The following is a 24,912-nucleotide window of genomic DNA, read 5'->3' as shown; positions in this document are numbered from 1 at the left end:
ATACGTAGAAGTAATTGTTTAATCTAGGAAAATTTAGTAAACAAATTGCATGTTTAATCAAAGTGTTTCCAAGCACCTTAAATTTGGCATCATCTACTGTGTCAATCACACTGGCTAAATCTGGCAGCAGCCCCTCTGATCCCTCACTTAAAAAGCACCATCACACAGCTGTCAGGCATCCTCCAAAGGACATGAAGAGATGCTACAGCATTCTGTTAGCCTTTGCAGCCCTCTCTCCCTGGTCATGGTTCCACAATTTATTTACTAATTCAGAGTAAATCTGTGCTCTCCAGCAGACTGCATGAAGTACAGTTCTTTAAATATCATGAAGTAAGCCAGAACACTCCTGTTACATGTTAGTTTTGTTTCTTTTTTTCATTTTTAGTTTTCTTCTTCTTTTCCTACTCTGTATCCAAAATATGCTGTTTGTTCAAGGCATGAAAACATCTCTCAGCTTTCATCTATACAACAAGCAATACAGAGAGCATGGAGGAAAAAATTATTAAAAACTAATATACAAGAATATTGTTTAAGCCCATTTCTTCTTATTTTTTTACACATAAAAATTAATATCTCAGGATTTTAGTATTTGCTGGAGAAACCTGCAGGGAGCTGCAGTGGGTCATGGTGTTAAAGAAGCTGTTGCCTTATTAAACCCTCATTGTAATGAGAGGAAAATGGGAAGCTCCAGGTGCCAGCCAGCTGTTGTGCAGCTTCTCTGTCAGCATTCCCCAGAGACTGCTCCATCAACACAGGGAAGGCCAGACCTGGCATTTGCATACCTCAAAAGGAAGCAGAAATCTCATGGTTTCTTTGAGATGAAAAATTAGTCTCCTTGTGTCACAGTAAAAGGCACAAGTAACTTGAGTTTGCTTAACTGCCTGGCTATTTTTGGCCAAGGAGTGTTGACACAGGGTAATATGAGGTACATCCTAAATATACACTCCAGCTAAAGTATTGGATATATTGCAGATAATTTTTTTTTTAATTGATCAAATAACTGGAACATCAACAAAAAAAATACTGATTTTGGACAGTAGAGCAAAAGGTTACTTAGGTAAAAAGTGATGAAGAAATCAAAAAGGTATCTCAACCTGTTGCTGGAACCTGTATGCATGGTCCTGTCTTGTTGTCATGTGTACTTTCATTATGGTATCAGGTTTGGGGTTCTAGGAGACAAGGAACAACTGTTTTCTCATTGGTTATTACTATTTCTTAAACAGTTTTCTTTCACTTTCATATGAGCTTGATCACCGTTAACAAAGCTCTGTACACATGCCCTGAATGCCAGCCTCTCATTTTGGAGGCTATTTTAAGATATAAAGCATTGTAGCTATTGCATGTACTGTTACTTTAGAAGGTTGCTTAGGATGGGTTCTAGCTGAAGCCTGACTGCAAAATTCCAAAGGAGAATAAGATTAGAATTTTGTGAGGGATATTCTTTTTTCCCCTTCATTTGAGACAAAAGAAAGCAACCCAAACCAACTTTTTTTATTATTATTAATTTGCTTTAAGCGTTTTCACTTCATAGTGCAGATTAGCTAAGAAATCTACCATTTGAACTGAGGAACTTCAAGCATGTCCTCAGTTCTTTCCATGGAAAATTCTTAGTGGTGTTAATGATGAGTGTATATTTCTCTCCATAATCCATCTATCATTTTGTGCATCTGGGTTCTGCTGTCTTTTGTGGTTCTCAGAGTTCCTTAAGGCAATGGAGCAGAGTGTGAAGGAAATCTGAGGACAGTGTTAACTGCAGCTATTTACACATGTAGCAAGTGTTATATCTTGCTTTGCTACAATCTGGTGAAATATGACTTAATCATCTTGAATTTATCAAAGGATATGCAAATTTAGATATAGAATGGGCTAGATTAAGTGAATAAATTGGATGGACAAAGTTGTTCTAGTGTATTACCAAAACGTGAAATGCTGTACATGTTTGTCCAGTGCAGTCAAGAGAGAGTTTGTGTTTTTTTCCAATATAATGTAAGAAATGATATCATAGTTTTCCTTTGGTTAATGTGGTACTTGGTTACTCTGGATGCACCTCCAGTGAGCAGTGCCTGTAAGATGCTGGTAGCTTTCTGTTAGATAGGGATCATTTGAACTGACAATAAAACAACTGAGTGGGGACACATTTTGTGGCAGTAGAGGACATAGTTGACATTTTTTCTGGTTTTAAAGAATTATTCCAAACCTTAAAGTAAGGAAAAGATCCTAAGTTCTGACTTTTGAAATGTGCCAATCATCCTGGTAGCTGTAGAGCAGGAAGGGTTGCTCTCAGGGGATAAGGCAGCACAGGCAGTGGCACGGTCTGAGGTGAGGTTCTGACAGATCCATGTCTGGAACTCCAGCTTTCCTGGATTTCTGGCCATATTCCTTTTGCTGTTGGCAAGAACTGACAAGGTGACTCAACTGAAAATGTGAACCAGACACCAGTTCATCTTGTGTAAGGATTGGTCTGAATGTTAAAAGGGTGTCACCCTGTTCTTTTAAGATTTTCTAAGCCTTCTGATGTTGACATTCTTGTAGTGAACTTTCTCACACCCTTTCTGTAAATAACTCATTGTTTTGCATTCCTTTGTGGTGGAAGAGAAAGTTGATGGACTGTTAGTTTGTCCAGTGTCATTGGAGAGGTGGCACTGTCACCCTCCAATCCACTGTCACTCTCAGAAAACTCTAAATGTTGGAGTCAGAGAATAAACTTCCCTTTTTCTACACCTTGAGAACAGCGGTGTGAGCTTGTGTTCTTTCGTGTCCTATAGGGACAAAAGGGTCATCAGATTTATTGTTACACAGTAAGCATTTTCATCCCTACTTATCTGGTGGACATAGTGAGGCTGTGTCTCCTAGAAAGGGACCATAACTCCTAAAAACAGTTGCTAAAATTTTTATTGGGCTGTAAAATAATTTATGTCTAAAAGTAAGTCACTCACCAATTAGGACATGGCTGAGTCCACATGAACTGCATTCACATCAGGTGGCTGCTTCTTCAGGGTGAGCTGGCTTGCTTTAGGGATGGGTGCACCTGTGGGATGGGGGATGAGTGTGCAGCTTTGCTGGACAACATGCATTACCTTGGCAAATTCTGTTTGCAAAATTGTCGTGAAGTCCTAAGAATTGTGTCCAAACAGGTTTTTTTCAGACTTATGAGGAGGAACACATGGTCCAATCTAATGGATGTATCTGTACAAGAGATTGATTTGAAAGAGCAAATTCCAGTGCTTTTCTTTCTGTGGGGCTAAGTGAGAAGACTGGATTTATTCAAAGTATTAAATTGGGTGAATTCCTTCTAGGAACATGCTTGTTACTCTCCAGCTGCTAATTCAATCCATGAGATCAGACTCCAGCCAGTCCCAAATTATTGACTTTTTATGTATCCCTAGTAATCACAGGGTTGTCAGGAGTTTCTATAATTGAAGCTAAATGATATAACAGAGAAATAAATGTCCATAACATGGTGTTTTATTATTTTAATATGTACTTGTCATTAGATAATAGATTCAATTAATGCACATAAGACAAGATAGTGTGTGTAAAGAGAGAGTATTTTCAGCAGGATGTTGATGGATTTTGAACTTAACTAGAACTTTTTAAATTATATTGGAGTGAGGGTTAAATTTTCAAATGCGTTATGGTACTTAAATATAAAATAATACAGAAAATAGCATTTTTATATGACATGGCTCACCTTTACTCAAATGCATATAATTTTCAAGCAAATGAAAAAAAGCATAGATATAGAATTTTTAGAGAGAAAATATGCATAGGAAAAAAGTAAAAGAGAAAGATTTTTTTTTTTTGTGTAAATAATCAATAAAGACTAAAATTTATGTTCTCTCTCTTTGTTCTTCAGCGCCTTGCTAAAGAAGCAGAGAAGTACCAAGCATCACATCAGTGGAGGGATGAGTTTGGGGTAAGCTTCAGTTTTTCTCCTTTTAACCTTCTTCGATTTTTCCTCTTTGAAATGTTAACTGTAGTCTTACAAATATGTTGTTTATGTATCTCCTACAGAAAGGGTTATTGACTATGAATAGACAGTTATTTAATTCAGTAAACAGAGTCTCTGTCAGGGTGCCTAGAGAATAAAATGAACTTTTCCCTTCAGAAGCTCATAGGGAGCTTCACAGCCCAGAGATGTAGCTCTGAGTTGTACACAAGACATCTGTTTGCTTTGACAGACAAGGAATGATTACAGAGAAGACATTTGAGTGATGGTTGCTATCAGTTAAAAGTGTGCTTATTCCAAACACCGAAACAGAATCATTGAAAAGATTTTTACAAATTGTCTTTTTCTTGTGTAAAGAGAAAAAAACCCCAAACAAACCAAAAAAAAAAAAAAAAAAAAAAAAAAAAAAACCCAAGCAAGAAAAGCTTAATACAGAAGGATTTGGTTTTCTGCATGACTTGGGAGTCAAAGACATTTCTATAGAATATCTTTCCGTATTTTAATAACTGCATATCTTTTTTCTATATTCTAGTACTGCTGAAAGAGGCCCAACCTGGTCAAACATTAAATTATCTTCTTTAATCATTTCAGGCTTTACTGAAAAAATAAGTGGCATGATTTCAAAATGTACCTTGATGTTTTTATTACCAATTTAGCCAAATTAATATTTTGCTGCATGATTCTAAGCCTCTTAATTTTAGGCTATAGTTCCTGGCTAAGTGTCAAAATTATTTATTATGCCTTTATTCCATGTTCTTTCAGAAATAAAAGCAGATGGTGCTTTTACATGATGCTGCTGCAAACCCTGACTGTGTTTGCACATCCATGAGAATCATTTAGCACACAGTTAAATGCACAGTGGTTTTCTAACAATGTTGTTGTGGTTTTTCCCCAGCTGACAAGTAAGCACTGCACAGGCACCTGCTCACTCCCAGTCAGGATACAGGGGAGACAATTGCAAGAGTTAAAATGAGAAAACTCATGGTTGATATAAAAACAGTTTCATAATTAAAGCAAAGGTTGCATGGAGTAGCAAAGCAAAACGAGGAATTCCTTCAGCACTTCCCATGGGCAGGAAGGTGTTCATCCATCCCCAGGAAAATGGGGCTCCTTTGCCCTTAATGGTGACTTGTGAAGGCAAACACCATCCCTCCAAAATTCTACCCCTTTCCTTCTCCTTCCTGCATGTTATACACTGAGCAGGGTGCTGTATGGCACGGGATATCCCTGGGTCAGCTGGGGACAGATGTGCACCCCCAGCCTCCTCCCTGGTGGGGCACTGTGAAAAACAGAAAAGGCCTCAGCTGCACAAGAACACTCCTCAGCAATAAAAATAAATAAATTAGAAAAAACACACCAGAATTATCAACACTTTTCTCAGAACAAATCCAAAATATAGCCCATGTTAGCTACTATGAAGAAAATTAGTTCTAACCCAGTGAAAGCCTGCAGAAATGTTCACTCTGATCCAGTGTTACTCAGGCACTTGAAGATCTGAAAACAGACAAAAAAGCTGGTGAGGTCAGGCCATGTAATTCAGAGAGGAGTGACTGATTTGAGGAGTGCAGAGAGTCTGGACACAGCCTGGATGTTTTTAGCTGTGCTCTCTGCACAGGCACAGCCTCCGACACGCAGCAAAACACACAATGCATATTCCATGGAGGTGCTGGAACGAGAATGCTGCAGCGACCTTTTCTGCTGATCTGTGTCTCTTGTGACTGGAAAACAAAACCTGCAGGCTTGATGGACTCAGTGCAGAGCTGTGTGAATACAGTCAGGATCTCATTCTAATCATTTTGCTTCTCTGCTATGTTGTGGCATCATGTCAACACCGCCTCAGCTTTTGTTTTTCTTTGTATCCTTTTTTTCACAGTACAAGTCAGTCATAGTAAAGAGGCTTCAGGTTTTACCTGAGTTCATTTCCAAGGAGACATCTCAAAATATTTTGGAAATGTGATTTTATATTGATGTTGTAGTTCAGGGAAAGGCTATGGTCAGCATTGAAAAAAAAATGCAGTTGGATTTATAATAAAGTAACTGCAAGCTGATATTGTACTTCACTGTTTTGAATTTGGATCAGAACAGTGTGCACCATATAATAACCTTGACATTAGGTTATGCAATTAAATTTCAAATAAATGTATTAAGCCTCTTATAATTTAATTTGTTCCATTTTTGCCAGAAGTAATCTTTCTTCTCTTCTGGCCTACTTTTTAGAAAATGCCTGCTTGAATTAGTTTGCACACAGATCTTTATGATAAACTTAATTTTCACTGGAAGAATCATTCTCCTAATGGCTCTGATGGAAAATAGAAGATAGGCTGTCCAACTTTCTGCAGTTAAAGGTTCTTAAAGCTCTTCTGATAGCATTATGAATGGTCTATATGAGGCTGAGTGAGGTTCATTTCTCATCCAGGATTTGGGTTTGGGTGATGAAAGCCCTTCCAGCAGCATTGCACATGAGTCACAGTAGAATGAAACTCATGGGACAAGCTATTTCTGCTTCTAATGAGCTTGTGATCAGCAATGTCCTTGACAGTCAGATTGCAGACGAATAAAAGCCTATGGAGTTTTCAGGAGAAAATATCCCAAGCATTCCTCCTGGGGCAGTGTATATGGGCTGCCTTGAGTGGAACATATGCAAAAAAGGAAGGGCAGAGAAGGCTGACTGTGAGACCAAGGTCTGCGCAGAGCTACAAGGGATGTGTCAATCAAATACACCAGGGTGCCTGTTCTAACACCTTACTCTAAATATGAGTGGGTTGTGAACAGTTCACAGCAAAAGAAACGTGCAAGCATTAATTTCATTTTCAGATTAATGTCACCATATAATAAAAATTCAGCATTTTAGATACGGTCTTTTGAAATAAGCTACTACAAGGAAAAAAAAAACATATTTATTCCCAGAGATATTTTGGAAATCGAAAATGAGTTAAGAGCATCCATCTTACATATTTACCATTAGTTCTAACTAAGTGACAAGAAAAAATATAATTTTGGATATGGGCATTAAATAGACAAATACTTTTGGAAATGACTAATTAATTTACTAAATGTACAAAATTATTCAAAGTAACATTAATAATATTAACTAAGAATATCAAATATCTTCTTAGTAAAAAAGGGAAAAAAAGAAATATTGGATTGTAAAGTGTTATTTCTTGATGAAGCACAAAGTTATTTAAAACAGTTGAACTGCAGTTTACTTGTATGGCCCAAAAATAATACTTACCTGTTAGAAAACTATTAGGTTTTAAGAGAATATTTGTGAAGTTTATGAAGGCAAATCAAAAATGCCTAGCTTCAGGCAAATGGAGAAATCCCATTCTCTATTTCCCACTGCATTGGTACTGCCCAATTCCCCAGCTGCCTGTACAGCTGGAGGAATTAAGCCTGAATATTTTAGATTAAAGCAGTTACAACTCAGAGGTACAAACCAATAAATCTAAATGAAACAGCCTTGTCAGTTTGAAATGTCTTGTACACTACAGATTGAAAGGGGGATGCTTTTGACAGTTGTGATCGTCCAATTATTTTTCTGAGATAGAGACTCATGAAAAAAATATATGCAAGCTGAAAGAATGAAAGGAAGAATTCTGTGTGAAGTAATTGCTGTTATTCCCCAAATGAATCTTCTACAATTACATTTGATACCACACTTGATTGCCTTGCAATGGTTGGTTAACTAAAGCAATTTTGTTTCCAGTTGGGTTGCTGGATTAATTGTACTTACACATGTAAAAACATAAGGGACATCTCATTGGTATTTTAAAAGGGGAGTCTGTATGCATGTCCTATTAACATCCACTTATTTATACGGAGACTGAAACTCAAACTTTTAAGACTTATTTATCATATGAAAATGCCACATGAAAAATTCTTTCAATATGCTTTATCTTTTAACCAGTAGTGTAATTTTATTTTCTTCCGTGTAAATGATGTTTTTTACCTCTTGGTAATTTTGAGACAGCATTTTCTCCGATAATAATATGTAGGCTGATGTTCATGTACCAACTGGGCTTAAAAATAATGACAAAAGGTCATGGGAATAATCCTTTGGAGTTTTTTTTTTTTGTTTATCTTTTACTAGTAAAAATTTTGGCTGCATAAAACTCAATGAAAAGTCGCTCAGCAAAGAAACAAAAGATGCAAAGGATAACTAAGATAAAACAGGTTTCCTATCACCAGAGTTGATCCAAGAGGTGACCTACCAGAGCAGAGCAGTAGTAGGTGTCTCTGTCGTATCTTGCAGTTTGAAGATTTTCAGGACTGTCTGTAGTTTATTGTGGATGCTACAACAATGCTAAAACACTGTATCCTAAAAGCCTCAGCTGGAAAACAAACAAAACATGAAACTTTCAGCTTTGGCATGCTTTCATTATAAAGAAGCAGTTTACTAAACATGTTTTGCCTCTTGAAAGAAGAAAAACTCTGTGAAGAAAACAAGCTAGAATCCTTTTTCTCTCATCTCCTCAGAGATATGATTCAGTTCTCTCATGGTTTGTACCTCTGATAATTCTTTTTTGTGCAAAGAGCATCTGTGAGAAATGCAGCTGAGGTTTGGCACCAGAGCTGCAGTGCAGGGAACCAGGTGTGGGATCCTTTCCTCGTAAGTCATGGATACTTTATAATTTTGTGAAAGTTATAATACTAAATTACACTTTATAATTTTTTGAAAGTTATAACAAGAAACACAGGCAAAGTATCAAACCTGTCAGTGTCTTCACACAGAGCTTTGATCCAAAACTGAGTGAAATAAATCTTCCTTTAATTTTGATTCATTTTGGATAATGCCTCACATTTCAAAAGCCTCTGTGATTTGAAAAAAAAACCCATCCAAATGATCAATTAAAACTGACAGGTTCTAGGGAGGGCAATATTTTATTCTCTGTAGGGCTGTATGCCACCCCTTCTGGGACCTGTAGCCTTCATTTGTGTATAATTTAAATTAAATGTGCCCTATCTCACTGAAAGGAATTAAGTACCATTTTTCTTCCAGTGATTGCACTTGGATATTTTTCTACCCAGGGCATGAATTTCTGTGTGTGTACTCTGAGAGTAATAAGAAGGTGAGGTAAAGAGGAAATAAGGATAAATACTGTTTACTGAAATTGGGTGGGTTTAAGGGTTGTTCTGGTGTTTAGCTGATGTTTATCAAATCTCTCACACCTTTTGGAGTCATGGAAATTCACTGCGAATGTTCCAGGAACAAACATATCTGCAGTTCTCTATAATATTTGTCAAAGTGAGACAGGAGAATGATAGTTACAGCCTTTGGAACACACTGATTTCACCTTCCCAGGATCTCCATCATTAGTTAGGAGAATTTCATCGAATTTCATCTAAGTGCAGAAATCCACTTTGAACATGTCCGTGCTGAAGCCTCTTTGGAGATGTGGCATAAGCCTCACCATGTAAGTGCAGAATTTGTCTGGCATTCCCTCCTGGGAACAAGATCCTTCTGTTTGCCTGTCTGTCCCCAACATCCTCCCACTAATGCTTGAATTCTCATTTCAAAAAGTCTCAGTGTGCCTTCTGGTTTACAAATATCTAGCAGGTAGTAGTTAGATAAAAGAAAAACATCTTAATGGAAATTAAAAAAAAAAAATCTAAGTCATTAGAAATCTTTTTAAGAGTAGAGTTACTTGCTACCTTGCCTGGATTTTTATAACTTCCTACAGTCTCTCAGATGAGTCTTTCACTCTAGAAATCATTGATTTACCTCTCAAATGTGGGCTGCCATAGGCCAGCTCTTCCATGCTTCTGTTCCATTGTATATCTGATACAATCCTGTATGAGAATTGCACCAGTGGGTGTTAGTGTGATTGATTAATCATACTGGAATCCTTGATTTCTTTTTTCTTTTTCACACTTTAAGAATTTTAACTGATTAGAGAGTTGATGAGGTAGCAGCATAATCAGAATTAAGATTATATATAAGCAGGGATATAAAATGTGTAGCTATAGAGCAGCTGGTGTTTGGTCTTTAGATACTGGTTATTTACCACCTCTTACTACGCTTACCTTCCTTAAAGGAGTGTAACTTTTTAATATAAATCATTGCACGGATCTCATCTGTGCAGTGAAGTGCTTCACTGGTTGGAAACTTGCCAAAAAAGCTTTTAGAGTAGAGCAAAGAAACACCTTCAATCACTGTTGAGGGCTTTCAAGCATTCCATTTTATCTGAAAAATCAAATATGTTAAAAACATCTAATACACTTTTCTTACTTAATGACCAGGAAACTCATTTAAAAAATGTGCAGCTTCTGAAAGAGGTGGAGGGAAGGATCTAGGTAAGAAGAAAAGAAAGAAAGGTGTGATTTTTATTATTAAGCTGCCATACATATGCATTATCACCTTCATTTTGGATGAAGCTTTAATATGCTTTCAGAACAAACACCTTATTAAAAGCAAGATATACTATTGTACTCAATTTATTAACATCCTGTAGGTTCTTCAGTTTAAAACTGAGAAGTACAATATGCCAAGAAAAGCTTTTGCTGGCTGCTATTGTGCACGTTTTCTAAGAGTTTATTGAATCAGATGAAGCTAACTGGTTTTTTGATGTTACCTTTCACCCTCACATTCGGGGATAAGTAATTCATAGCACTGTTTCAATGCCTTTGGTGAATAAGTAAAATCAATTAGAAATGGACTTCAAGGCTGCTGTTTAGTTTGTCTGCAAGCTTTTTTTGTCAAATATTTTAATTTCAAAACTAACAATATATTTTTTCTATGCTTTGTCCTTGCCAGTATAACTAGGATATGACAAGTTTCCTCACTTTCCCAGGAAAACTCATTTTTCTGTTGATTATCACATATTATTCTGACCCTTCTTACACTGAATTTAGGAAATGTGCCAATGTTTTGGAAAAAGTATTAACTAACCTAACTTTGTTGTCAATATTTACAAATTGAAATTTTTTGTTATATATACAAATTGGGAGAGGGATTTTTTGTTTTTGTTGCCTTTTTGTTTCTTATTCTTTTTTTCCTTTTTTTTAATTTAAAAATAAAAAACCCTGATTGAATATGCACAGGAAGTTAATCAATGGTGTAAGAGTCAAATATGGCTTTTCATAATGGAGTCAGACTTCCAAGTTTGAGAAATTCAGAAAATATTACACAGGTTTCAGTCTTACTTCAGAGAAGGAATTCCTTTCATAATAGCAAACCTTGGAATTTTTTGTTTGGTTTTTTTTTTTAATGAAATTAAACCCAGATATTTTTAAAATATTTCCTGCCAGAAAGAGCAAATACTGTGAATATGTGTATATGGGATTCTACATGTGTTATTTCATACTAAAAATAGAACTTTTCTGAAAGTCTGAACTGAATGGGTTGTATTTTGGAGATGGAGATATTTGTGGGTTTCTTAACTCCATTTACTTTTTTTTTTTTTCAAATGACAAAACCAGTGGTGTCATGCAGGCTTGATATTTTACTTTTTTTCTTATGTCCTAGGATTCCTGTAAGATGCCAAATAAAAATTCAGCTTATCTTTGCCCAAGCTCATTACCTTTAGAGAAGGACCTAAGAGCAGAGTTGGAAAGTTTCCATATTGAAAAGTTTGCAGACCTCTGCACTCCCAAGAAGCTCTGTTCCTTGAAAAGAGGCTTGTGCAGCAGATGTGAACAGAAAATGTTTGATGTCTGCACTCTTTTTGCAGTTGCAATACTGTAGAAACTTTGATAGCTATTTCATTTTACATAGACTATCAATTGCTCTGGGAGTGCAAGACAATCCTATTATTAAGAGCGGCATTTTGCTTGAGGGATTTGGGAATTCTGAGCTTTTCATCTCCTGAGTATAGTGTAATTCTCAGTAGAATTTAAACAAAAGGTGAAAGTGTCTCTTTTATGTCCTGCAAATGCTGATGTGTGATTGAAATACTGTCAGATATTTCTTGTAGACTTGGCCACAAAGCAAGAGATGTGCATAACACAGAGCAGAGAAATTCTTCAAAATTAGCAATATCCTAACCTGTGCTAACATCATGCAAAGAAATGCTTAAAAATTCTACCTTATTTGACCAGAAATTAAGCATTTGTTAAGCATTTGCTTTGTTTTTTTTCCAGTTATTCTTGCTATGAGCACATTAGAACTCTTTAAATAAATGCACAAAGTCTAGGTCTCATTGAAGGGGCATTAGGATTTAGCAAGTCTGAAGAAGTCTGGGTCATCTATATGTTTGTGATTGATGAGTTTATAGAACACACTACCATTCTGTTTTAATTTTCCCATTTGTTAGTCACAAATTATATTGCACTGAAATACTGTGAATTGTAGCTTTCTTGAAAATGTGAGAATAACTATAAAAATGATCAGACCAGATCCTCACATTTAAAAATGGATGAATAATCCCTGATGAATTATTAATTCAGGTAGGATTGTCTTATTCCTTTGGGCATTTCCACCTCTCAGGAGGGTAACTTCAGTTTTGCATTTCTTAAGAGTTACACAGGAGTACAGTAAAACTGAGAAGGTTGGCTCAGTTGATATTTTTCTGTGCTTGCACAAAATTCTGGTGTTTTCACCTCATAAAACTTCTTGTGCTTTGTCTGTGAGATTTTTTTCCTACATAAAAGTTTAAAGAAAACTTCCAGCAAAAGTTTTCTACCAGACGAATATGCTCCATATAGGCAAGTTTTATCTAATTTCCTATGGGCATCATAGTTTAAATCACCCTTAGACTTAAAATATTCTAAATTATCATAGAAGTTTTGCCATAGTACTTCTCCAGCTTTCAGATAGAATTGTTAAGTTTTATTTTACCAGTATTTGCAGATATTTTCTGTTAGAGCTGTGTTGGTGCAGAAAAGGATGGTTTGGTTTATTTTCATTTGTGGTAAGAAATACCAGCAAAATACCCGAAAAGCTGGATTAAGACTGAAGTTTTTTTTCAAACCCATGTCATTAATATGTTTGTTAATCCCAAGTGATGGCTGCCATTTCCTCTGCTGGTGGTTTACTTACTTTCCTTAATATATGGGGATGACACCAAATGGGTGATTTAATTCCAAATACTTCCAGTCTCTCTCTAATGTTTTGGGTCTACATTAATTAAATCAGGACATGTAAGAGTATGTGAGCATATAAAACCTGCTGTGGTGATGTTGGAGGGATGCAGAAAGCCAGACAGGGTGTTACCTCCTAGAGACCTGCCAGATGAGTTGAGAAGGGTTCCTGGTGCATGCTGGACCACAGGATGTGTTTGGACATTGCTTAGGTGTCTTGGGGACAGATGTAATAACCACAACTTGGATGAAAGCAGAGTGATCTGGGTTTTATTTTGAAACACATACATCATATTCTCTTTGAAGAATAAAGCATGGTCTATCCTAAAAAGTCCCATGGTTACACATCAGTATGCATCCTGTGTCAAGAACAAGCACCAAGAGGAAATATTGTTCAAGATAAAATAAGTTTTATTTGCAGCAATAGATACTTAACAGTTATAGATAAATTAACCTTGAAAATTGGAAGGCAAAATCCAGAAGTCTAGTAAGTTCTTCAGACATTCAACTAACAGCAGTAGGGAAAATATCCCACAATTTCTGTGAAAATATTTACAATATTATGAACTATAGTTATATTCACTATATTACAATATTGTGAACTATGAATGATGATTTTTTGAAAAATAACTATGATATGGACAGGTCAGGACTTCCTTTAACATCAGTAGGCTTTACTGAAATTATAATACTGAAATTGTACTAATTCTCTGAAGTGTTTACAGGTGCTAGTAAGAGTAGAGCAGTGCAAATCCATCTGTCTAATTGAACTTGTGTATGTTTGTCAAGAATAGGATGCACTTAAGTAATTCAACTCCTCATGTAATTTCTATACTGATAAGAAAATGTTAAGATAAATACAATTGAATTAATGAAATTGTTTTATGTCTGCATGCACTCTAAAATACTATATTTTCAAGAGCTTTAAATGTTTTAATATGAAACAGACAAAATAGTCTTTATTGCTTTTAGATAATGAATTAAAGCTTACAGATATCTGAGGTACTAGATATGCTTTTCCCTATTGCTCAGTGTTCACAAACAAAATTTAGGTGATATTTTGAGATTCAGACAAATTTTGATTGTGGCAGGCCTATTTAAGTGGGTAGGGGTTGTTTATATGCAGATATCAATTGTATAAATTTTCCTCTGTGTTTATACTTCCTCATGTAATTATATTTATGTTTGAGAGATATATAATATCTCTCAAAGAGATCATCTAATGTGTTTGTGTATTTATGTCTATGAACAGGAACACACTTTTAGCTGAGTCCTTTGGAGGTCTACAAAGGACTGACTCTGGTGGGCTCAGATACTTTGAGTAGCTCAAATGGTTAAACTATTATGTGCTCATACGTTTGAAATTTTACTTTCATGTTTTAAACCCCAGGAATATTTCACATTTAGTGTGAACAGTGGCTTACTACAAAAAAGAAATCCTAGCCCTTGGGGTCAATTGGTACAGTTGGCTAATACTCACTCTGTGCAGGAATCCATGGTCTGTGATTTCCAGCTCATAACACACAGCCTGTGCTACTCTCATCAGGAGAGTGGGGTTCAACATCAACTAGTTCAACATCAACTGCTGAAATAATTTTGAAGGACTTTTCTAGGCAAAGAGGGGCTAATTTAGGATGTTTTCTTATACAGTTTTCTGGAGCTGTAAGAGTTGTCAGCCCATCCCGTTCAGTAAACTTCCTAAAGTAAAACCAAAAGAAAACAATCTCTAGCAAGGTGGATTGCAAAGTTTTTAACATGAATTTTGTAAAATGAGAAGAGGGAAGGGAAGGGAAGGGAAGGGAAGGGAAGGGAAGGGAAGGGAAGGGAAGGGAAGGGAAGGGAAAAGAGGCCCAGGAAGTTTTGGCTGTTATCAAAGGGGTCATTGATGGCAGCAGTTTGGAATGACAGCTTTGCTGCAAAAGTCTCTGCCCTTCTCTCCAGTTTTCATTGCTATGTCTTCTGTGGGTGAGCACATCACACCATCCTTGACATGACACTTTGCAGCATTCCTTCTTCATTCCCCATCAGCCTGAGTTTCCCAAATCCCTTTATAAACACTTGCAGTTTCTCTCTCTGGTGCTTTCTGCAATCTCATCTCACACTTCTGTAGTACTGTGGGGTGGTGCTTGTTGTGGTGTGTTTTTAAGTTTCGCAGTTTGCTCCCCCATTTTATGTATGTTCCCCCTATTGTTCTTTATAAATGGTTCCCTCCTCTCCAGTTTTCCCGCCACAGAGCTTTTTACAGTTATGTTGCTATGGCTACCTTCCCCTATGGCTGTCTATCACTTAAGTTATGTAACTTCCCCTCCCCTATCCTACCTTATAAGTTAGTTTTCCCTCCTCCCTGGGCCCAGTCAATCACCCCCACTCCTCCCTGCTTTCGAGAACTTTCTTCTCACTGGGGGTTGTGGTTGGCTGGTGTCCCAGGGTCCCTCCTTTACTTCATGTTTATTGGATACGTTCTCTTGTCAGTTATGTCATGTACCTCCCCACCTGTTTTCCCATTGGTTAGCTGGGTTTCCCTCCCTTCTCCACCCCTTCCCTTTAAGACCTTATCTCTCCTCCTGATCGGGGCCATTTGCTGTGGGCATTTCCATCTGTTGGGTGCCATCTGCTGCTTGGTTCTTCCACCTGTTGGCACCTCAATAAACCGACGTTAACCCTCAGCAAGTGGTCACCTCCTCATTCGTCCCGTCCAGCGTGAGTCCAAGTCCGCGATCCAGCCCAGCCCAAGGCCACGACGCCAAGGGGGGTTGGCTTCCGATGCGTAGGGGCGTCGGCCATCGTACCCCTTCTGCTAGCCGGACACAGGGCCCTCGCGCAGCGTGGCGCCCAATGTGGGGCCCGAAAGGTGGACAACTGACCGCTGACCACTGACCGGACCCTGCGGAATTGGATTTACAGTGATCCTCTGGACGCTACGCTACGCGGGTAGTAGCAGGCCCCGTTATAGGGGCAGCGCTCCCCGGGGGTTGGAGTCTCAACCTCAGCACCCTAGGAGGAAGATTCTAGGGGCGTTGGCCATCGTACCGCTTCTGCTAGCCGGACATAGGGCCGCGTACGCCCTCGCGCAGGTGCTGTGGAGAGCTGAGCTGAGATAGTTTTAAACAACTCAGCATAAATTTCAGGGAACAAAATGATGCATTTCTTCAAACTAAAGTCAGTTTAATACATACTTTGCAATTTACTTCATTCTCTCTTTTTCACTGTGATCTTCCAGTGCTAAGCTCTTTTTTCAGTAGCCTTGGTTAGGTTTGCAGGAACTTTTCTGTTTTTCTTAACAAATACCTGCCTTCATTTCATTTTTTATTTTAACAAGAGAGAGCTATTTTGCTTGTTCAGATTTTCTCACATTGTCTCTTTCTTCACGTCTTCACACTTCTGTGATGTATCTGTCCACCCTGAATTTTAAAAAAAGAGATGAATTTCAAAGTTCTGATTTATATGAGAATTTGAAAGTGAGCAATACAGTGTAAGGGCCCAAACTTATATGTGTCACCATAGACTTTGATGGAAATGCTAAAATGCTATAAACTTAGTAAGTCTCTGCCTATAATAAGATTCATTTATAAAAAGCTTAAAATATTTTTTGAATTGTGTGCAGTTGTTGAACTAGAAGGATGTGCAAATCCATAACTAGATGTTTCCTTCTCTGAGTTGTAAAGCCCAGGATTGTTCCCCAGGAAAGACTGCTGTTCCCATCCCACTGACAGCCAGCAGCCATCAGTCTGGCTTTCAAAGATTTCTTTGTATTTCTTTGCAATTTTTGGCATAAACATCAAATATCTGATGAATGAAAACCCCTGTTGTGATCCATGGGCGGAAACACAAACCCCTTTTCATTTAGTGCTGTTGTTAAGATGAAGAATGAGAAACATAACAGCAAGATATTGATAGAACTCTTAAATCCTATTTCTCTTCTGCATGACTTCCAGCATACCAATGTAACATCAATAATTAAGAGGAAAAATAACTTTGTTCTATTTTTTTATATGAACCTTTTACTTGTAGTGATTAACTAGAAAAGTTTTCATCATTTCATACTAAATAGTAAAAGGAATATTTTCCCGCTGCTGGCTTGTCTCATGCTACTGAGCTACTTCTGAAATAAGGTGTGCTCCTGAATCTTTGCTTTATTGCAGTGATTGAGTGCAAGACATGCATAAAACAGCTGCCAAAGCTGAATAATTAAATTATGATTCCTTCTGTTCTTTGTTAATTAGGTGAGCTTGGGATAATTCTTAGAACCTGGGAATTGCTGTCCGGAGCTGCTTTCTTTTTAAGACATCAGAGACAGAGGAAAAATGCTTTAGATTAAAGTCTTAAGAAAGATTTGTCTTTATAAGAGACCCATAAAAAAATCAACAATCAATATGCCAGGCATTTGTTACACGGGTAAGCCAAAGCAATTTGAAAAGAAAACACAGCCTGACATGTTTTGAACTTTGTTACTTTTTGTAAGGGCACTTTTCACTTTTCAATTTAGGAGGAAATGGAGATATTTGGTTGAGTTTTTTTCCTAATTTTCATGAAAATTGTGTAAGATGAGTTACAGCAATTGTTTTGAGGATTTTTAAAATTATTTTTTGGTATGTTATAGCCCTCTGGGGTTGAAGAACACATTTTGGGTGATTGAATAAACTCAGTGAAGAATTGGTCCAGACAGGAAAAGAAATCAGTGCTTTTAAAAACTTTAGAGATCATTAAAATTACAAGTCAGTGTCAGCATTGTAAAACGTGATTCAAATTTTGAATCATACTTCCATAATTTATATATGAAAATTCATTTTTCCTGTGGTGCACAGTATCATAATACCCCATAGAAGTATCCTAAAATCTTCTTATAAATTTAGTTTTTACATGTAGATGAAAGAGTAAATAAAAAGCTGTATAAGGCTCTCTGCTGTTGCAATTTAAGGAAAGTTGTGGAAAATTTTGGCATTTTACTATTCCAATGAGATTCTTAAAATACATTTATGTTTTTTCTGTACTATTGCTTAGCATTTAGTTACAGTGACTCTTTGTGTGATGCATTTCTTGTAAAACGCAATTTTTTGTTGGTTTTTTTTGTTTTTTTTTTTTTTTTTTTTTTTTTTGTGAAGATAACCCTGAATTATACACACTTCAGCCACTGTCATGGATCCCCAAGAAGCTACCCTTGAGTTTTTACTCCATTGTAGTGTCATATGCCTAAAATGTTATTCCTTTTTGTAACAACTGATTGCAGCATTGCTAAACATGGTCTTAATTGTTGGTTGTAGTGGATAGAACACAGAAGAAATGTAACAAATGCACACACATTTTTTGGGGGGAACAAATTCTACTAAATGTTTGCCTCTTGCTTTGTAGAAAATAATTTTCTCAAAGGCTTTTGAAGATTTGTTGGACTTGAAGGACTGGCATATTTTCTATATTCAGTTATGATAGTGGAAGTGGTTCATTGCATCCCAGCACCTACACAGATGTGAATTCAGAATGCCAATTTCTTGTGAATCCAAAGGAAATTTATGTCCAAGGTGTTTAACTAGGCTCCTGTACTCTAAATTTGCACTATTTACAATATAAAAAATAGGCAATTAGTATAGACAATTTTCAAAAAAATTATTTTATATTCTTTCATCAACTAAAAGTAATGCTGAATAAATTATAGTAAACATACTTTGCTGCTTTAATTAAACTGATCAGATAGTGTGATATAGAGGTTAATTAGCTGCTAACAAATTAATTTCATTTTCCCACCTGGAAATCTGCTTTGTAATCAGTTGCATTTAGCCTTATTAAAAGAAATTGCTTATACTTTGAGGAAGCTATTGTGATGAGAAAATTATCAGTTTCCTGGACCTTTTGGAAGAATTTATTTACCAAAATTAAAATGGATTTGAAATGCTTTTGTTTCTCAGTCTCTCTTGTTTTTGGCTTAGAGTACTGGAGGAAGAATGAAGAGGATGGTTATTCCTATCTTTTTATATAGGTAGCTAGTTCTTTAAATTAAATTTAAAGCTGATTCTTTAAGTTTGGTAGCTCCAAAAGAGTCTCCCTTATGATTTTCTTTCTTGGTCATTTGTCACACGTGCAAGTACATAAAATCCTAGGTTTTACTATGGATCAAATTACCATTCTTGAGAATAATTTTTCAGCTTGATTAACTAAAAGGAGTCTGTCTGTGATATAGGCAACTGTACCAAAGAACAAAATCAATGTGGTTTTGCAACTTCAAATTTTCAGTCACTAAATTTTTCATTCCTGCATGAAGTATTTGGCCTTTGATGCTTTACAACCAGCAAAGTGCTTAATTGTTTGCCACATTTAATTTCCTTAGTTTATCAGTTGCACTAAAAAATTGAAGTAAATTTAATAAGTCCCCAAAATAAAAACAATTCATTAAAAAAATAGACTATACTTACCAGTAGGCAAATTGCCAAAATTCCATTTTTATATTAACAATTATATAACAATTGCATGTCCAACAAAGGCTGGAGTTTCACTGCAGGCCATTGAGCCAGAGGATGTCTTTCGGCAGAAGTTTTTTGTGGAGTATGTTGTATTCTTTCAGAACAGACATCCCTGTAGATTTTGATTTGGGTGTGTGTTTGTCTGACTTGAATTTCTCATCTTTTGGGCTCTATTACATTTAACATCACACATTCAACAACTTTTGATTTTAATTCTATGTCAAAGTTCAATTAGTACTTGAAATGTATTCTTAACTATTTTTTAAATGAAGTTAAGTATCGTCCTGGCAGCTTAAGAAGTCCAATGGCAGTGTCTAACAGTTATTCTTGCAGTGAAAAATACCTTAAAATTATGGAAAATTTTTGACATGGAGAGGTTTTGCCTATTTTTTTTTACCATTTATGTGATGAATTCTAGGGATCTGAGGACATAAGTACTCTTTCTAATATTTGTTATCCTTTTTGAGCTTATGCAGGTACACCTTAGTGCTCTTCCCTGCTTCCCTTTTTTTGAAGTGAATGTATAATGTAGCATAATATGGACACTGAGGCAAAGAAAAAAAACCATCCTACTCCTTGTGTCCTGTGAAAACTAGGAGGGTTTCCCCCTGAGATTTGAATATGATACAAAGAAAAACAAACCTTCTTACTCAGCTTTGCTAATTATAATTTGCACAGGACAAATTAAATCAAGCGTGGTTAAATTCAGCAGGTAATCAGATACTGTCACAGTGAGCAGAAGGGCACAAGGAATGTGTCACTGTGGAGGTCAAGCCATTGAGGGGACCCTGAGCAGAGGGGTGACAGCTCCACCTCTGCTCAGAGAGATTCTGAGACCTGTCCTGGTCACAGCACTGGTGGCTGGCAGAGCCCAGCCATGTAATGTGGCATACCTAGAGAATATTTATGGTGGAATCTCAGATATTTCAAAAGTTTCTTCCATGTTTAGACTTCAGTGCACTCTTTCAAGATCTCAGTTTTTGACTCAGATGCCTAAAATCTGGCCACCATCAACGCTGCAATCTGTGGATCCAATCTCAGATCAAAAATCCTCAGAATCCATGGAAAGGACCTGTAAGAATATCTTTCTTATAGTGTATTCTATCTGGATTCTGTATGTGTGCATTACACTTACCTAACATCTTTTTAAATGAGGCATGTATGTTTTAGTCCTGCTGTTGAGCATGCTGGTGATTGATAAATTATGATTTATTTATCACTCTGATGCATCTGTGAATGGTCAAGTGACCCCCTCATGAAAACTGTCAGAAAATTTTGAAAGTTTCTAGATTGATAATTTCACTGAAGGAATTACCTGTAAATGAATGCTGGAAAATTGATCTTTCTCACCATTTAAAAGAAAGAATATTCTATGACAAAGACTGTGCAGCCCCTTTTATGTTCCTTTATGTTATTTCCTGTAATCTTCACCTTCATCTTTTCATTTCAATTATTAGTCTCAGTGGAATCTTGAGAAAAGTCCTTTACACAAATCTGATGAAAAAGGCTTGTCATAAATTATGGTGCAGACCTGGAAGGTTTTAATTAGTGTATGAAATTTAATATTCTGACCAAGCAGTTATTTAATCAAATCAAGTTTGGGGGAAAAATGTCTAACTCGAGTGACTCATTTGTCTGTATTTTGGGTAATATAATGACATATTTCTTGATCAATTATTATTTCACAGTTTTGTTTTTATTTTAATGATTTTATTTTTAAAATATCTTGATTCTATGTCCAGTTTTCATGTTTTAAATGAATTTAAAATTTCTTACAGCCCATATTTAGGCACTTTAATTGCATGCATACACTGTAATTATAATTGCAACTGGTTTACTGAATTTCCTGAAATTTTGTTCACTTTAAGGACAAGTGATAAATCAATATTTTTACATATGGATACTGAAGACAAAAAAGAAGTTCTTAGCAACTAACCTCCTTATTTTATATGTAATTTTATGTAAAATCACAAAGCTGTAACAAAAGAGATAGTAGTAGTTGACATTCTTTTTTTTTTCCTGTTTGCAGGCTTTTATTCCCTGACATTTTCCTCTTTGCAAACAGATGTAATTTTTTATGTGTGGTAGGACATATTTAGCTTTCTTTTCTGAGGTGTCTATTGTGCTTTAAACTGCATGTCAGACTGTGTAAGGGATTAAACTAAAACTGCTGGGTTATTTTTCATGGAATTTGTGAGGATGGGTTTAAACCTTTATTACCCCAAAGGTATTAGAGTGAACTTTTTAAACACACGTTTTAATCCAAGGGGATACAATGAATTTATTTTTTTTTAATTAAAATGGATGTTTCACCAACACTTAATGGAATGTTTTTTTAGCATTTGTAGGCCTTTACAATAATTTTCTTTGGTCTGCCTAAAGAATGAAATGAACCAGTATTATTAATATTTTTATTGCTTTATGCTAAACAAAAGGACTCCCAGGTTTTCACTAATGTGAATGTCTTTACCAAGTGTGTGGAGCTAATATGATTTTAAAATGTTGACCAAATTTCTATCTGTAATTCTAAGACCTTTTTTTAAAAAATTGAAGAGTCAAGATCAGACTTTTATTTGCTGTATGGTTTGGTTTCTCCCTGATTTTATTTCTTTCTCTACTTCTTACCTGCAAATTAAAAGAATCCTCATTATTTGCAGATTAGCTGCAATTTAGAGCAGCTTTTTTACATTGACTCACTTTGAGTGCTTTAGAACTTCTTGGGTAAAATACTTATAAGTCATGGGAAGTATCCTGTTTTAAAACAAAATCCAAATAAACATATTTGGTTGTAATTTCAGATTTTAAAACATATATTTATGCTGTAATCTGTATTTGCAATAGAATCTGATACAATAATTTGAAGTTTACTTCCAGGGGTTTGCTAAAGAAAATCTTTGAGTTGTGGAAATCTTTAACTAAAGCTCTTGTTTTCTTTTATGAGGGAGTTAATGATTTTCTAGTGTCTCTCTAATAGCTAAAAGTGTAATTTTTTTTTCTTTAACATTTTACCTACAATTCTGGAGGTTCAGCTTTTGAGGAAAAAAAGAATAACTGTGATATATTTCAAAATTAATACATTATATTAATTTCTTACAATAGGAAAAGCTGCAGCAAACCTTTTTCCCTCTCCCCCTTTTTTAAAAAAAATATATAATTTATTTATTTTCTTGTGGTTCATTATAGAGTCTCATAAAGTTCTAGAATTGACTTCAAGCCAATCTCCCCTGTAGGTCTAACACCATTTTAGGCTGCATCACAGGCTCTGGGTCCTATAAGGTTTTTAGGAAGCCCACAGATTGATCTGAGGTTTTATATAATTTTAACCACAGCTTCAGTGAAATTAGCATTTCTGAACAGACTGCATTGAATGTCTGTTGAAAAAGACTTCAAAAATGAATCTTTAGACTGCTTGGTGGCCCACAAACTGCGTGTGAAGTTCTTGGAATTCTTGCTTAGGATTTGGAGAGGAGGGGTTCCTGTAGACTCCACTACATGGCAGCAATGACCTGGAGCTTTCTTTTTGGCACTTTGTAAAGGAGGATGTAGATTTCCTACCAGCAAAATTGCACAGATATACTATTACAATTTTTGCAATACATATTTCTCTTAAGTGTCCATATGTCTTGTTGCAATATAATCCCTTGTTGTTCTTGAAAGAACTAGATTGAAAATAGCATTGTTTCCTGAGATGAAAAGCCAACTACAGCTTCATTCATGTAATCCTGAGCTGAACCTTGGCATTTATGTGTTGAATCAATTGACTGTCTGTGAACTTGCTCTGTAGAGAAGCAAAATATGAGTGTAAGTTAGTGTTGGTGTGAGCTCAAATTTCATCTGCAGGTTTTCTGAAAGCCAATGTTTTCCCACACTTTTCTTCTCTAGACACAGATTATAGAGACCATCAACTTCAGATTCTGTGTGCTGAAATTTAAGAATTTATTGATAGCAACTAATATGTAATGTTTCTCATTTGAATTATTTTATACCATGATCTGGAAAACAGGAAACTATTGAAATGAAAAGCAATTTAAAGACAGTGGAATAATCTTGCTTCAACAGACAATGCTATCTATGAAAGCATGGAAGAAAAAACAAGATTAGGAAAGAAAAGAAAATAGTGAGAGTCAAAAATAAAGCATTTATGACCTGGTCCTTAATGTATTTTTTATATGGCTTTCCTGATGTTTTTTGCAGATACTAAAAAGTTTTGCTTTGAAAGGAGAATTAAAGATGGTGAAAACCATAAAATCATATATTGATCGTACACTACAGTTTTTCCTATATGCATATGGTCTTCCAAAGTCATTCTTTTATAAAAGTTCAGCTTCAGGACTGCCTTACCAAATCCCTTCTTTGGTGAACAGAAGTAATAGTGAGTCTTTTACTCCTCTTTTGCACAGAATTACTGGATAAAGAACAAAAGTAAAATTTAGGCTATTTACACTCTACAGTTTGCTGACCAAGTTTGCAGTATTACTTGGTGCCAAAAGTGTGCAGCAGTGGGAAGATTCAAATTCATTGTGTCAAGCAGTTAATAAATAACTAAACTACTTGCTTGAGAGCCAGCAACAAAGCAATTTGTTCTTGCCAGCTGGAAGTGGTTAAATGATGAAAAATTGTCCTCTAAAGATCTGAGTGATCCATGAATCTAATTTGTGAACCATACTGCATTCAGTCTGTTGTAGCACTGGGTATCTCATATTTTCTATATTAAGAGTAGTGAGATATGCCCAATGTCAGTGTCAGTTTATTCATTATATAGGTAATATCTCCAGGCAGGGTAATGGACAACAAGATATGAATAACCTTACAAAAATATCTAAGTCGTTTGGGCAGGAAGTGTTTATTTTCATTAACTTGTAAATATATCATGTTCCTGAAATGTTATTCTAAAAGGAGATTTTAAAAATGCTGTTCAGTCCAGTGGAGATAAATAGTAAAGCTGTGGCAGCTTTGAAAAATTTAAACAAATAAATGAAAATATAAAAGACAAGGAAAATAAAGAGGTATTTCTTTGAAGTGCATCAAGAGAATTGTGTCTGGTGATGACAGTGTTCAAAATCCTATACAATAATGATTTGATAGTAGGATAAACAAGAGCAGTGGAGACGAACTCAGGAAATAAACTCATGTCTAGTTGAGAGTCAACACAATAGAGGGCCTAATAGAAATTGTATTTTCTGAAAATGTTCATTTTAAAAACAAAAGCTGTCAACAAAAACAATACAGTTTTTTGCTTTTTATTTTGCTTTTCCTGCTCCCATTTTTCCTGGGCAAAACCTTCTAGGGATGAGATTGCATAGGAACTGCTCTAATACAACCTGATATCAAGAGTTGTGGTGAACAAAATGTACAATTTTAATTTTTTTTTAACTAAACAGATCACCATGTGATGAAAACACTTGTGTTAATATTTGTGGCTGCATCCTTTGCAGCTTCAAATGTTGCCTGCTAAAGAATCAGAGGGGCTTTTGAACCAATCACTTTATTTAC

The 24,912-nt window shown here is 35.9% G+C and overlaps 1 protein-coding gene across 1 annotated transcript in view; it reads left to right on the top strand.

The window, feature by feature from the left end:
• CACNA2D1 (calcium voltage-gated channel auxiliary subunit alpha2delta 1) overlaps nt 1-24,912 on the top strand; it is a 360,302-nt gene that overhangs the window by 167,674 nt on the left and 167,716 nt on the right. Inside the window, exon 4 of the mRNA XM_058804461.1 lies at nt 3,857-3,916. Coding sequence (XP_058660444.1) covers nt 3,857-3,916 — 60 coding nt within the window. The remainder of the gene's footprint in view (nt 1-3,856; nt 3,917-24,912) is intronic.

This window comes from Ammospiza caudacuta, chromosome 5, assembly GCF_027887145.1.
Source record: "Ammospiza caudacuta isolate bAmmCau1 chromosome 5, bAmmCau1.pri, whole genome shotgun sequence".
In the NCBI taxonomy this organism is placed as follows: Eukaryota; Metazoa; Chordata; class Aves; order Passeriformes; family Passerellidae; genus Ammospiza; species Ammospiza caudacuta.
Note: the sequence above shows the minus strand (reverse complement) of the source record. Positions and strands in the feature narration are given on the sequence as shown.